This window comes from Lytechinus pictus, chromosome 11, assembly GCF_037042905.1.
Source record: "Lytechinus pictus isolate F3 Inbred chromosome 11, Lp3.0, whole genome shotgun sequence".
Lineage (NCBI taxonomy): Eukaryota > Metazoa > Echinodermata > Echinoidea > Temnopleuroida > Toxopneustidae > Lytechinus > Lytechinus pictus.
In genome coordinates, this window is record NC_087255.1 from 30,717,662 (window position 1) to 30,733,522 (window position 15,861).

General features: G+C 34.4%; 1 protein-coding gene across 1 annotated transcript in view; it reads right to left on the reverse strand.

Annotated features, from left to right (window-relative positions):
• Positions 1–15,861, reverse strand: part of LOC129272120 (cAMP-dependent protein kinase catalytic subunit 1-like) — a 127,432-nt gene that overhangs the window by 55,012 nt on the left and 56,559 nt on the right. Inside the window, exons 3-4 of the mRNA XM_064107088.1 lie at positions 4,395–4,456; positions 3,520–3,648 (exon numbers count right to left, since the gene is read on the reverse strand). Of these exons, the coding sequence (XP_063963158.1) occupies positions 3,520–3,648; positions 4,395–4,456 (191 nt within the window). The remainder of the gene's footprint in view (positions 1–3,519; positions 3,649–4,394; positions 4,457–15,861) is intronic.

Below are 15,861 nucleotides of genomic sequence, written 5' to 3' on the forward strand. Positions count from 1 at the left end.
CACAATACATTAAAAGTCAAAAGGACCTGGGGAAGTTATTTATAGCCTATAAAGTACAGTGTAACGTGAATACATTTTATGTATTTCCTTGTTGCTTTGGATCTAAAACCAAGTGGAACTCTCAGAATGTAAATGAATGTAATTGCTGCACTCATGAACATGGTATATTGCTCAAACAAGTCAGCATGATGGAGGCGTAGTGCACCAAAGAGCATTTCATACATGTATATCACTAATATCAGTGATTTTTGCTCTCAAAATCAGCCAATCATAATTTGGGTACATGTAGCTTAAAACAGCTGACAAAGACAATTGTCAGTATATTAATTCATGAAAAGCTCGCCTTTATGCAAGGCTCGACATTAGCGGTGGCCTGGGGCCACCAGAAATTCACCTCGGGCAACCATTATTGAAAAAATATTAAGTTTTGGTGGCCCGAATCGGGCAACCAATAATTTTCAGAATAGCGCAATTTTTCTCCCCAGTTTGCACGCATTTATCAACTTTCTACAGTTCAAATTGCAAGCCAGTTCGTCATGCGCCCTTTTTGTTGATCTACACACAAACACACACACAAAGTTGGCCTACCGCTATAGCATTAAGTAGCCGTGCCGGCCGGCTGGCGTGAGCTTTGCATGCTTGAAGCAGCTGTGCGTTAGCAGCCTATTCAGACTCAGGGAGCTGCAATACGAAATGTTGCTGCTAAGAAATCTTCCACAGATCTGAAAATCCAAGTCAAAGTCACATTTTACACCAATGAATGCCCTTCTACAGACCTTTTTGCTAAAATCTGGTGTATCCTGATTATTTGCAAGCATTTAAAGAGGAATCATGACCTCTCTTTTGACTCAAAAAGATCGATTTCCAAATGAAAATAATACACATAAAAACACATAGGTGAGTACATCACAGTCCCACGTGTGCATTTGGATGTATGTTGTTACTTGGTTTCTTTCGAAGCTGTGTCTTTTCCGGTCTTTTCTAGCCAAAAATAAACAGTTACTTTCTTTCTTGTTTATAAATGACTTCTTAAACAACTCTTGAGAAAGTAAATACTTTGGGAAGGCATTTCATTAATATGAAATGTAAATTTTTCCAACATTTTGGCAAATATAGGGAAGGAATTTCCTCACACTTTTTTTTGCCGTTTTATTATTTTCTTTCATTTTTTTTGACAGTGGTTAACCATTTATACCCCTTCCCATTGAATATGCCTGATTAAAGAATATGTTTCTACTGAAAAAAATAATAATACAAACTAAAGGACATAAAAATAGAAATGCCCCATTCCCAAAAGGTATACCGGTAAGTGAAAATTATTTGCTTGGCTTTTAATTATATTCCAGTCAGAATAGACTGTTGCCACAGCTGTTAAAAAAATATTTGCAATGGCTTCTTAATATTTCCCCTTTTCCCCATTTTTATATTAATTTTGTAGTCATTTTTCTTATTTTCTTTTGTTTCTATTTTTCTCTAAATTTGTTCTTTTTTTTCTCCTATTCTTTGGTTTTTCTTTCTTCATTTTCTTTTTGTTTTATTTCACTTATATCTCTTTTTTATTATTATTTTTTTTTTGTAATATACTTTTTGAAAATTATTTTTGCTTGTTTCCCCCTTTTATGCATTGTTATAATTTTGCAGCATATTTTTCTGTGATTTTCTCCTGCTATAATATGCTGCAAAAGAGAAAACAAAAATAAACTGGATTTGGGGCCTGCATAATCTAGGTTTTACGATTCAAAGAGGAAGAAAGGAAAAATCATTGTTTTGTACATCTATCTGAGTTTGCTATGCACTACTTTTTTTACTTTACCATTTTGAGTGTGTGTCTATACAGAGATGTAATAAAAAAGTCCACACAACCTGGGAACAATACAATTCATTTATTCTCTTTCAATCATGAAAGAACAATTTATGTTTTACCAGAAATCAATTAGCAAGGTTTACATACAAGATGTACAAAGTGAAAGCAACTTACTGGTAATAGCTGCAGAATTAATATTTCAAAAGTTTGTTTTATTCATTTTTAATGTTTTTCTTTATATTATTTGGGCCACCAAACTCTAATATCGGGCCACCAAAAAAAATTATTTGAAGGTTTTGGTGGCCCGAACGGGCCACCACCAAAAAAAGTTAATGTAGAGCCTTGCTTTATGGTTTGGTTTTACTGAGATGCAGCTTTACTGTACATGTAGTTGAATTGCTATTATTGTCATACTGACTTTAATACTGATGACTTCGTTTTCCTTTAGACCAGATTAAATACTTTGATTTGTTTAGACTTCAATTTTCCTTTAGATCATCTAAAGCCTTGGAAAAGGGTCAATAATGTGTCTCATTGTACATTCAAATCTTACCTTTTTTAACTAATTCTTTGTAAATTTGAGCAGGGATTCAGTTTATAATTTTGAGGGGAGCAATAAAAAGCCCCCCTAAAAGTTTTAAGGGGAGCGGTAGGGGAGCACTGCAAAAAGTTCTTCTATGGGCGTGCTTATGCTTCCACTTTTCAGGCCAGAATCAGCGTTTTCATACGTGATTAGTCCAGACATTGTTGCGTCTGTGCTAGTTTTCATTTAAATGACGTTTCAGAATACCGATCGTAAACTTACAAAAAGGTGCATTTTAAAACGTTGTTTGACCAGAATCAGAGTTTTTGGGGAAGTATAAACAGAACCATGATCGTAAACATGTTTAAAATGATGTTATTTGCTATATCTTTCCGGTGAGATGACAATCCACGGGCAGATAAAGTAGCATGGTTCTAACAGGGAGTTACCTTCACAGAATTATCTCTCAACTCCCTGGTTCTAATAATGACTCATGTACATTTGCATGTGTGATTATTACTACTCCTCTAATTTGTCAACACAATGAATGTTGAGGGATTGAAAAAACCCGGAACACAAGTTATGAGGAGGAGACGTTGCTGAGCCAATCCCCAGTAGCATTACTTGATGTCTTGTTATTTTCTTATGTATACTTATATACTTTACTACTGTCAAGTTGCTCCATGCAATTACTAAAAATATCGGAAAATATTCGAAGTTAAAATAATAGTCGACCATAATAGTCCTCCTCCTCCTAATAACGTGCGTCCAAGTCTAATTTCATCTTCCAGATAGGCTGCAGAGCCCTTTGAAGATTACAGCAGATGATGATGATGATGATAACAGCACTCGGAAAAAAAATTCAACAAAGGGCTCGCCCAATTTGACCTCGCTTTCCTGCTCAACGAAAATTTTGATGCGTGCAAACAATACAAATGTGCATGTTGCCTGATTTTTAGTTTTTCTGCATTTCTGCATTTATCATTTGTCACAAAAAAATCCAATTGGCTAAGGCAAGCGATAAATCGCTCTACCTGAAAAGGATTAAGGCGAGAAGTAGCGAGCGATCGTTTTCGCTTGCCTTATTAGCGACATGCACATAGTGGGCAGTATTACCAACATCTGAATGGACTTCAAAGATTTATATATAGGTTTATTTTCAAGAAAGAAAAGAAAAAAAAAGGGGACTTGCCTTCTGTTTGTCTAGAATTTTCATTGCCAAATATTTTGCCGTAACTCTATGCTTGACTAACATTACCCGACCGAATGAACCGGTCCCAAGGGTTCGTATTCTATCGAAGTCATCGAGGGCAGCTGTGTTCTGAAAGAGCAACAGGAAAAAAAAGATGGTATTCAGAAAATATGTAAAAGGAGAAGAAAAATAAGAGATGAATATTTGGAGAAAAAATAGAATTAAGAAATAGTTGTTCACCGTAGCATGCAATTTAACATGTTAACTTCACAATTTCTATTAACCAGTCACAGATATCTCAAAAATATGTGCACATACTTTTTTTATATTTCTTTCTGAATGTTGTTTTTAACAATTCTGAGGAGCACATGTAGAGTTTGTACATAGTTACCGTGTTTACACTTAATCGGCTTTTTCATAGCGTGTAAACGCGATTAACTTGCATCGGCTCGCGGTTCAGAACCGGCAATTTGCACCACCAAAGTAGTAGGTTCAGAACCGCGAGCCGATGCAGAATCGGCTTTTTTACTACGTGTAAACAGAAAGCCGATTCTGCATCGGCAATTTGAGCGCATTTCATTTACTTTACCATTGTGACGTAATTGTAAGCGCACGGATCCAGCGCTGTCTTTATTATGACGTACATGTATATTGTTGGTGTGCGTATCATTTCAGGTTTTTGCATCGGCTCGCGATTCTGAACCGCGAGCTGTAACAACGTGTAAACGCAAACCAAAAGCCGATTCTGCATCGGCTTTTGGTTCTGAACCAAATGCCGATTAAGTGTAAACACGGTAACTGAGGAGAGGAAGGGGGGGAGGGATTATCTATGGCCCATGCAACATATAACTCAGTTCCTTTTACTTCATACTTACATGTTTATCGCAATCCCATTTCTGTAAAAAGCTCTCTCTTGCTTCTGATAGAAAATCCCTCACTGCAAAAAATAAAAAAAATAGGGTCAGAATATATGTTTATGTACATGAAGTAGCTTATCTTACACATTAAATAGATGATGCACATTGTACAGTTCATGTTTATTGCCCCAAGCAATTAATAATACATGTACGTGTACGAAATGCATATGGAAGAAATAACATAGAACTCTTCACAAATCCATCCACTGCTACCGCATACAATTCAGATTGGCAATCAAATAAATAGACATGCATGGTTTGAAACAAACCACACATGCAGTGAATAAATTCTTATTTTTCCTTCCCCCATTTTTGGGTTCACAATACCAATAATTTACAGTTGATACATTTATGTATCCCTAGCTTCCTTGCACTAGCTTATTATTCTGTACCCATCTTACTTCTATCTTTTTTCAAACACTGAAAATTAATTCCTAATTTCAAGTCCAAGTGAAACTTCCATACTATACAATTGGTAGTGTCAATTTTTAGTTTTGTATTCTTTATGTATAAATTATCCTTGCGATAAAAGTAACAATTTTACTGCAAAAAAGTGTTTTTTTAAATGTGGTGTACATTAATGTGTACATAACAGTTCTGAACACCCAGTGTAGTTCTTCACCAAATGTTCAGTTCCACCAAAGATAAAAAACAACCAAAATTTCGTACAAAACATTTAGGTCTTTATAAATCAAATAATCCTTGACACATGTACAGAAAAATTTCAGAACTTGCTTTATCTTATTAAAGTTGCTTTATATCATGTATATAAAAAAATTCCCAGACAAAGAAAACCAATGAAAGATCACACATGACAATGCATTTCCTGATGATTTTTTTAAAATACTTTTCACAGCACTAGCAGACATCTTTGCTGCAGAATATAATACATGTACATGTAGAAAACTTGACTTCAAAATATTGGAATATTATTTATTTGCTAAGCTAATAAAAGAGCAGAAGAAGTGTGTACACAATAAAAGGGATGGGGAGGGAGTGTGGGTAATCCATATTTGCACAACTGTTGACAGCAGAATAAATGTATGCTGCTAGAGACTCGGTTGCTATAGGATATATCCACCATTAACATGTACATTAAATTTCAATGAAGAGTGTGTGGGGTGGGAAACTAAAGATGCCTTGAGCAAGGTGATACGGGGAAAGCCGAGCTCTCGTTTGCCAGCCTGCAATAATTATGTGGATGACAGCTATCTACCCACACTCTGGGAGGGTTGATGAAACATGTATGTAATGCCATATTAAAGATGTTTAAGGGTTGAGTTACATGTATTAGGGAAATAAAGGGCAGAAGAACAATTGAATCACACTTGGATATATGTACAGGTAAATGATGGGAACATATAAAAGACAGTCCAGAGATCTCAATAAACAATTTTCAGTATTAAAACGTGTACAGTGTACTACATGTATTCAAATAAAAGAGAATACACGTATGTCTTGTGGAGGGTGTTTTTGTGAGCAGGATGTCTTTATGAAGTAGGGATAAATATTGCGAGAGAAGACCAATTTTACAAAATGAACTAATAACAAAAAAAATCACATACATCTGAACAATATGAGCAATTGTGCTTGTACCATCATATAATTAAGAAAGCAGAAAAAAAATCAATGTCAAACCATTTAATACAGCAAAAAATTTGCTTTCTTTTTATTAAAAAACAGGCATGATCAGATATACCGTCAACATACACATAGGCCTACGATTATTGTATGGTATACAACTATAAAATACATAATCAAGATCTAATAATCGTTTGTGCAGGTATGATACTGACTAAATACTTTGCTACAACAGTTGGTCATTATTAAAATACAGTACAGTATATACAGAATACATCTTTATCACAATTGTACCTTACAACCCATCACAAAGTCACCTCCACAGTATGTCTTCACAGCCCCAAGATCTATACAAGATACTCATCCACATACACATACCAAGCAAAAAATGCAATGTCCTTGGACAAAATGTACATGTACATTACATTGGCTTTAATATAGTGGTGTTATAAAAGTGTCCTGGAAAAAAAGCACAGATGTAGAGGCTGCAGTAAGGCAGAAAAAAGGAAGCAGCAGCGGAGGGGAAAACCTGCTTCAGTAAAATGATTTCATATCTTAGGCTGATAGAGAAAAATGTGAAATACAATGTAAGCTACAGGGTTTGCAATAGGAAGTGAGTCCCTCATTAATGTACATCACAAGGTCATCTACAGCACCTGTTACAACAATTCACAAAGTTAACATAATTTGAGAATGTAAAATTGTACAGATACAGGATCATACAGCATACTCTCTGAAATTACTTCAACTATGGCAAGTGATTGATATGATTATTTGTAACTGTAGAAATAGAATATGAACATGTATGTGTAAGCAGAGAAGGTAGAAAATATTCATTATTGTGAAGTCACCTGTATACCCACAAGATACATGTCAAAGACCCTGTTTACACTACGTCCTACTCTGCATCTACACCTGCTTGTGCCCAAACGCAACCGGCCCTGCTGAACGCGACATTTGTTTTTTTGTGGAGCTTCAGCCCCATAGTGTAAATTCACATTGAACATGTCGCAGCAATGGCTGGGAAACAAGCAGGGTTGAATGTAAACAAGGTCTGACACATTATATGCAAAATATTGATTGCAGCATACACGTTGTGGCTCTATAATGTAGGTACAGTACTTACTGTTCATTGTTTGACGTCCTTTTTGAAATACTTAAGGGACAAGAAGACACTCCTTTAAAATGATTTGATATCTGTCTTTATTTTGTAAGATAGAGAATCGAATTGTTATGTTTCATACTAGTAAAATGGAAATTTTATCCACTTATCTTAAATTGGCAGTAAAACCAAACGCAGTATGAAATATCAAGTTTTGTTCTTGTTTTTTTTTCATTTGTATCAAACAGAATTATGAAGAAATATATTTAACTTTATATTGCTTTCAAGATCTACATGTACATCTAAACTGCAATACGTTTTATCCTTGTTATAGCATATCTATATTAGAGACATTCTCAAAGTGCCTAATATTTTTGTTTTACAACTGAATTTGTATATATATATTATCCTGGTTCCCATTCCCCCTACATGTAGTTTGCAATTAAAATTTTAAAGAATAGAATTATGTTCTCACATCTATAGAATGTAGCTGAAGACAAATTTGATACTGCTAATTCTACTGTTCTACTGTATATATTGTACTTCACTTCTGCACACAAGTGACAAACCTACATGGAATTCTTGCAGCACCTGTGTTCACCATACAAGGAGCATGAAATGAGATAAAAATAAGTAAAAAAAAAGAAAGAATCTTTATGTTGGTGATCAATGATCGTTGCAAAACAATTCTTTCATTTTGTTTATGACAACATTCTTACAAAATGTATGATGTCTGTCAATAGGATGTACCTTTTATTTTATTGTAAAAAGAAAGAGTACATGTCCTGTATTGATAATATATTGCGCATATAAATACTAGTAATACATGTACATCCAGTAGTTTGTTTGTCAACATTACATGTACATATTCTTGCCTACATGTACATGCATGTGTATCATGTTAAGATGCCAAAAAGAGAGAATGTTTATGGATACAATTTATTATAATTTATTCAAAGCAGATTACATGTAAAGCAATAACATCACCATTCTACAATAAGAGAAAAAATACCTTGTGGCAAGATTATTCCTGTAACTTTGTAGGTTTTCAATAAATTACTGACATTTATGCATTTAATTTGATTTTTTTACTACCCTAATCAAATCATTTTGGAAACATAAAGTATGAAGTGATTACAGAACAAAGTGAGGACTGGAAGACAATTTGCGATTGGCATAAACATGTCTGGGATCAAATGATATTTGAATTGAAAATAAAATTACAAAGAGAAGCTACATGTAAGGGGGGAATTTAGCTACACTAAATTGCTGTTCTATAGCAAGGACAAGCTACGTATATTTTGGTACATTTTCTTTTGTGTCAAAATGTGAAATTTTGATATGTGAGAAAATGTGTATTACGTGTAAATAATGTGTAATATATAATATTTTTTATGAATATAACAGCCACAGTTTAATACTACATGTACATCAAATCATATTCAAGGTGCATATGTTTATAAGAGTGAAAGTGTGATAGAGCTTCATTTTTATGAAATGAAAATTGGGATTATTTCTTTTTGTACAGTTATTCATTGCAAATATACACGTAAATAGAGAAATTCAGTGCTTCTGCACATACCATGTATATACAGTATGTAAAAGTGTACCATTGATGACCCTGGAATAGGCTAACATTTGCAAGATCATGTGACCAAACAAAAAAGTGATGATGTCTCCCGTCTTTATAAACATGCAGCTCAAGTGAGTTTGACTTTGAAGCTAGTGAAAAGCTATGGAGGTCAAAATTTCTACTTGTACAGTACACGCTGTAATGACCACAGTACTACATGGGAAATACCCTAGCAAGTTGTATTTTCTAGCATGCATTTTGACAGCATTCAAGAAGAGAGTAGTGCTTCTCAATCTATTAATTATTACTCCAAGGCACAATTTGACTTTTTAAACCCTTTGCAGGAATTTCAGCACACCTTCATTCTTAATTCTTCAATTCCCACCTTCCAGAATCTGGGAAAAGATATCCAAAATAAATAAAAATTAAAGGGGAATGAAACCTTTGGAAAAAGTAGGCTTGTGTCGAAACAGAAAAATCAAAGAAACAGATCAACAAAAGTTTGAGAAAAATCAGACAATCAATGAGAAAGTTTATGAGCATTTGAATATTGCAATCACTAATGCAATGGAGATCCTCCCCATTGGCAATGCGACAAGGATGTGTGATGTCACATGTGAACAACTTTCCCCTTGATGGACTATAAAATACCCCCAAAATGGCTCTTTTTGCTTTATCTTATGGTGATACAAACTCTTGATCCATGATGTATTCTTTAAAAATATGTATTACATGCCCTCTTATAGAAAGAACACAAGATCTAAAGATGTGATAAAAGAGGCAATTCAAGTGAAATATATACTAAAGTAATGGGGAGAGTTGTTCACATGTGACATCACACATCCTTGTCGCATTGCCAATAGGAGGATCTCCATAGCACTAGTGATTGCAATATTCAAATGCTCATAACTTTCTCATTGTTTGTCTGATTTTTCTCAAACTTTTGTTGATCTGTTTCTTTGATTTTTCTGTTTTCACACAAGCTATCTTGTTCTAAAGGTTTCATTCCTCTTTAATCATCAAGGGGTCAGAGAGGGCAATTATAGGTTTGGCTGGGATCTTAAATCTGCTTTCAAATAATTCATACTGAATTCATGACAATACCTCCAACATTATTTGTGTTAAAGGGGTAATCCAGCCTGAATATAATCAAATCTAAATAAATAAAATAAAATTCAGAGAGCAAAATATAACAAATAATGAAGTTATTGAATTTTTAAGTTTGGCAATATCTTGTGAAAACAGTTATATGCACCTCATCATGAATATTTCATAAGGTGGACTGGTGATGTCATGTCCCCACTTTCCCTTTTCTTTTGTTATTACATGATTATCATATATTTAAAACTCTCATACATGTGGGTATGTCTCCCTCATATAAAGTAGCAGCAAATAAATATCTAATCCATTGAATCAGCTGCCAACCCATTTTTAAATCTTGGAGAAAAAAAAAATTTCATATAATACATGTACATATAAAAAGAACAAGATGGGATATGACATAGTTTGCTCATTGAATGAATGTAGACATGCATAAAACTGTTTCACCAAAATAACGCAAATCTTTAAAATGTCACAACTTTGTTATTCCTTATCCAATTTTGATCAAATTTTAGTGATTTGTTGGCCTGATTTTTCTTTATCTGTTCATATTATATGATTTTTAGCCTGGAGTACCCCTTTTAAACCAAGATACTGTACAGTATGTTATATTAACTAATGAAATTAGAGAAAAAAAGCGAAAAGGCCATTTTTTGTGGGCAATTCCAACACACATTGTTTATTATCATGCCAAATAATTTTGTTGAACAGTTAATACCAATCACAAACTACATGTGGCAATGTGTCTTGAACTCGCCTAACAAAAAGGTGGTGATGTTTCGCAGCTTTTAAAATTTTCATTCGGTTTCATATTACATGTACAATATCTCAGTTGAACGGAAAGATATTGTCATGAAATTGGTATCAATTTAAAGCTAAATATATGTACTCTATCATATATCTGAAAATAGCACACTATACATGTATATGGTATTCGCAACACCGCAAATGGTAGAATACAAAATGGCGAGGGGGGAGGAAGCGGAGGGGGGGAGCAGTACACACACAAAGTCTAAGGGAGAGTCATGTTTCATATTTCAAAGGTGAATAACTTTGGTATACAGGGGGCTATAGACTAAATTTTGGTCTCACTTAAAGCTTGAGGTATTTTAAATAGAAGTATACATGTAGGCCTACATGTAATAATCCAACATAACTCACAATTTATTTTATCAATTAATTGTAATTAACAATAATTAATCAAGAACACCTTAAAATTCCTTTCATAAAATACACCAAAAATTCTCACAGAGGAACAATTTATGATGTAAGTTTTTTGGCCAAATGTTAATTCATACTTACATGTACATGTACAATGTAAGCTTAATGTTAAACCTTGTACTTTTAATTTGATTATGGTTTTTACATGGCAGTCATGGGCCACCATTCATGATGGCAACATGAGGCCGTTAGAACAATCTCTATAAAAAAAAAAAAAAAAAACGATTGTCATGAAATGGTGTCATTTGACTAAAATAGGGTTGATAGTAATTTTTTAGTATAGGCTTATATGCATGTCAATTTGCGAAACTGTGATGCAAAGAATAAAACAAGGGTAATGAGGGGTGGTGGAAGCAGTACACATTACATGCGACTCTAAGGAATTGTGGTATTGTAAGTTTCAAACATGCATAACTTTGGTATTCAAAAGGCTAGACCTTTGATTTTGGTCTCATTTTACAGACCATACAACAGGTAAAACAAAACATCTCTGTACATATCATAGAATCATGATTACATGTTTTATGATTTGTTTGAAATTTTAAGTAAAAACTTCCAAAAAATTGAAATTTTGATGTTTTTCATATAAATATGACCTTAATGAAATGAACAAATCTCTTAAAGTTATACATCATCTGAAAGAAAATTTCATGAGCAATCCAAATATGGTAAGTAAACTAAGGGCAAAGAACAAAAATATGGACATTTGAATTGAATTATATTTGGGTCCTAAAAAGTCAAACATTTTCACTCTAAGATGTGAGTTTTTCGCCCTACCCCATTTTTAATGCCATTTTTAGAATCCTCATGAAAATTCCTTTTAGAAAAACTATTTGTACGGCTACAGTAAATATTTTTAATGTTGTGACCATCACGATCATTGAATTTCAGCGACGCAACACAAATGAGGGAGTTCAAGATGCATGACCATAGAGTGTATATTAAATACTCCAGCCCCAGCAGAAATACTGCTCTCTGATATGGAATCTTTGAAAAAAGATCTGCTCAATTGTATTAATAGCATCACAAAATAAATAATAACGTCTTATGAGTTAAGAAGAGACTAAAAAAAATGTAGCCTTATCTCACTAGGGCATTTAAATTAGAGTGAACATCCAGCATACATGTACATGTACATGTATATACATTTGAAACAAACAGGAACATCACAAATGGGGAGAGAAAGAGTTGAGCATGCAGCATCTTATTAAAAGTAACCGGTGCATACATGTAGGCTACATGTACATAAATAACTTTTTCTATTTTGATTTACATTACAAGTCAAGCACATGTATCCTCTCTTGTACTTTGTATCATGATAAATTGTGATGCTAAACATGAAGAGTTGAATAGACCTTGTGTATGAAAAAAAAGGATATCAACTTCATAAGTTTCCAAATGAGGGAAATTACATACATAATGTACACTTGTATCACAGAACACTACATCGTTATATATGAAATTTACAGCCTTACAGGGGTATAACTCTATATCAAACATATGAAGATTACATGACTGTAGGATGAAAGTTCTAAAAAGTCAAAGGCTCAAATGTCAGGTGCAGCATTTTCATATTTCTAAAAACTATAAATTCCACTTTTTGTGGTACATATTTTACAATCATCTACAACCATGGCATTACTTTCATGTAAATATTTCATTCATTTTTTTCAATATTAAATGGCATAATGAATTCAGATCATTCAGAAGGTGTCACAAGTGTTAAGAGCACTTGATTAGAAATGGACACTTAACTTTAAAATGATGGGTTAGACCCACAAATCTACATTGCATTTGTGCAGGTATGCATTTTCATGCTTAAAGGACAAGCCCATCCCAATTAAAAGTTGATTTGAATGAAAAGAGAAAAATCCAACAAGCAAAAGACTGATAATTTCATCAAATTTGGCTTAATTTCACAAAACAGTTTTATGCACATCCTGGTCGCTTTAAAGTGAGACTTTAAAATTGTCATAACCTTCTTATTTCACATCTGATTTTGATGAAATTTTCAGTGTTATACTTGTTTGACAGTTCTCTATTGATTCAAAACAACACATTTCTGGGGTGGACTTTACCTTTAAATTGCATTCAGAAGTGTCTCTTTTAGTCTTTATATAATTTCAGGTAGTTGTATTGAGAACACAAAACTTACTCAGACCAACCTAATTGGTATTCTAAATACAAGCAAAGGGTAATTTTTTTGTCAATATACATTGATTTGTTACAAAAGTGCTTTTTGCAGGAGCCATTGCTCAAAAGTGAAAAATTAACACTTTTATAATACTTTGTTATACACAGGATCTAAAAATTAAATTTTACCACTCCATGAAAACCACAGCTTATGTAGCAGGGCTCGAATTAAACATTCAAAGGGGCAAGGCCATTTTTCAAAGGGCACTTGTACAGGAAAAGTGAAATTGGTGCGGTGCTCACTTTTGGGGCATCCAAGGGCATTAAAAAAAGGCATCCATTATTTTCTATGGGACAAATGCACTGGATTACAGCAGCGCACCAAGGCCACTGGTAAAAAAGGGCACTTACTTGGGCCTTAAGTCTATAAATATTTTGAGGGCATCAGAGGTCATGGCCTTGAATGCGTCAGATTAATTCGAGTCCTGTATAGCCATTATAACTATTTTTAAAAAATGAAAGGCCACATTGCCTCACACTTCATAGCTGGTCCAACCTGATCATGTCAGACCAGTATCCATTTTTTCCATTTATACTGGTCAAAATCCAAAATTTACTGGTCCCCAAAATAAAGAAAAACATTGAAAAAGACTTTAGATCATTTTGCTGGCTTTTATTACTCATTGTTCCCCCCCCCCCCCCAAGAAAAAAAAATAGTACAGGCACACACACAACATAATTCATGAGTCTGGGACCGTCGGACCAGTGCTAGTGTTATGCACTGCAATATCCACAATGCCCTACAGGCTACAAGTCGATCTTGGATCGGATTCATGATATTTTTTTTTAAGTTGAGGAAAAAATCTGACTCAATATGGTGGAAAAAATAATGCATTTTGGGCATTTCAAGTGATGGCATCAAAATGAAGCCTTTCTCATCAAAATCGCTGAATCGCTGGTTTCTGAATGAGTGTGCAGAGATGGAGCACCATTTTTTTTTTTGCTTAGTCTGAAAATGACAAGCAGGTCTTTTCAAATAAAATCATATAGGCCTAGACTCTAGGCCTAGTCTAATCTTTCAAATTTTCATGAGATTTTTAGGTATTTTAGCATAGGCCTACTTACTCGTAAGAATATATGGAACATTATCAACTGAAACTTTATGTGAAATGAAAAAAAATTATAATAGATTTTTACTAGGTGTGCAGACATGTAGGGGTCCCCCTTTATACACACTAATTTTTAATGTTGCTAATTAAAGTCAATCTACAAAAAATAAGGACAATAGTGAATAGATGGGCATTTACACACTTCATCTAAGATCTAGCTTACCCATAAACTTTACTACTTTTTTGTGATGGAGTCCGGACTCAAAGCTCATCTTCAAATCTTCTTCTTTAGGTTAAATCTGCCTCCTTCAGGATTGAAGATTCTTGCAGATGGTTTATTTGGCATGTGTGTAAACAGTGTATGGCCTGGGGAGCATTTCATCAATATTTTCATCCGACAAGTTGTCAGATCTGACATCTTTCCATGATTTTGATTGGCTGAGAGGCACTGTTCCTATGGTAACTGTCGGATGAAATGGGACTTGTCGGATAAAACGTCCGACAAGTCCTTTCATGAAACGCCCCCCAGGGGAGTGTTTCATCAACATTTTCGTCCGACAAGTTGTCAGATCTGACAACTTTCCTTGATAATGATTGGCTGAGAGTCACTGTTACCATAGTAGCTGTCGGATAAAACAGTACTTGTCGGGTAAAGCGTCCAACAAGTCCTTTCATGAAACGCTCCCCTGATTTAGCTCTGGCCTTCCGCCAGTCTCAGGCGGAAGGCTTTTGGAGAAGAGGCATTGATTTATGATCATGATCTTGGCTTTCTTGCCACTCTTCTAAAAAAAGTCACTCTCTCTCAACTCAACTTCTCAAGACTCAGACTCAGCTCATTAATTTTGCATTTGATTTAAATCAAGAATATCCACAATCACATTAATTCATCTAGCCTAACATTTTGCCCATGCCAAAAACTACATTTAGACCCTATAAGTATAACTTTACCATGAAAATAATTAACAATAACAGGCCAGACAGCTGTGATTTAGACCTGAATTATCTCTGTGACTGTCTCTGATTTCCTTGAATATAGCACTGTTAGCAGCATGCGTGAAACTGATTGTGTACATCATAGACATACTCACAGTCATATCATACATGCTATGATTTTTTCGCACGCAAAGTCACACACGGTACCGGTACGGTCCGATTGCATTGCCATATTTATTTGGTCATTGCATTTGCAACCACTGGCACAATAATACTCCTTTCAACACAAATTTTTACATCCACGACGAGTATACCCTTACCGTAACTTTCAGGTTTGTCCCCTTGTTTAGATGCTGGGTTATTCCCCATGTCAAATTGCTGAAAAACTGATCAAGACCCGGTGAAACATGCACGGGGTTGTTATTTTTACAGCATCGGTAGACAAGTTCGCTAATAAATTGCCCTCGATGCATCTATCTAGATCCGGTTCAAGGGTGCTTCCACACACTGTATCGGAATAACGTTATATCGATATGCAGTGTATTGATCCCTCCCGTATTGCGGATTACGTACTTTGTCGTCATAAAGGAGTTTGGATGGCTTCTAAAAATCGATAATTGTGTCAAGCGATACTAGTTGCCAATGCAAACGTAATAAAACGGATTAATCCGC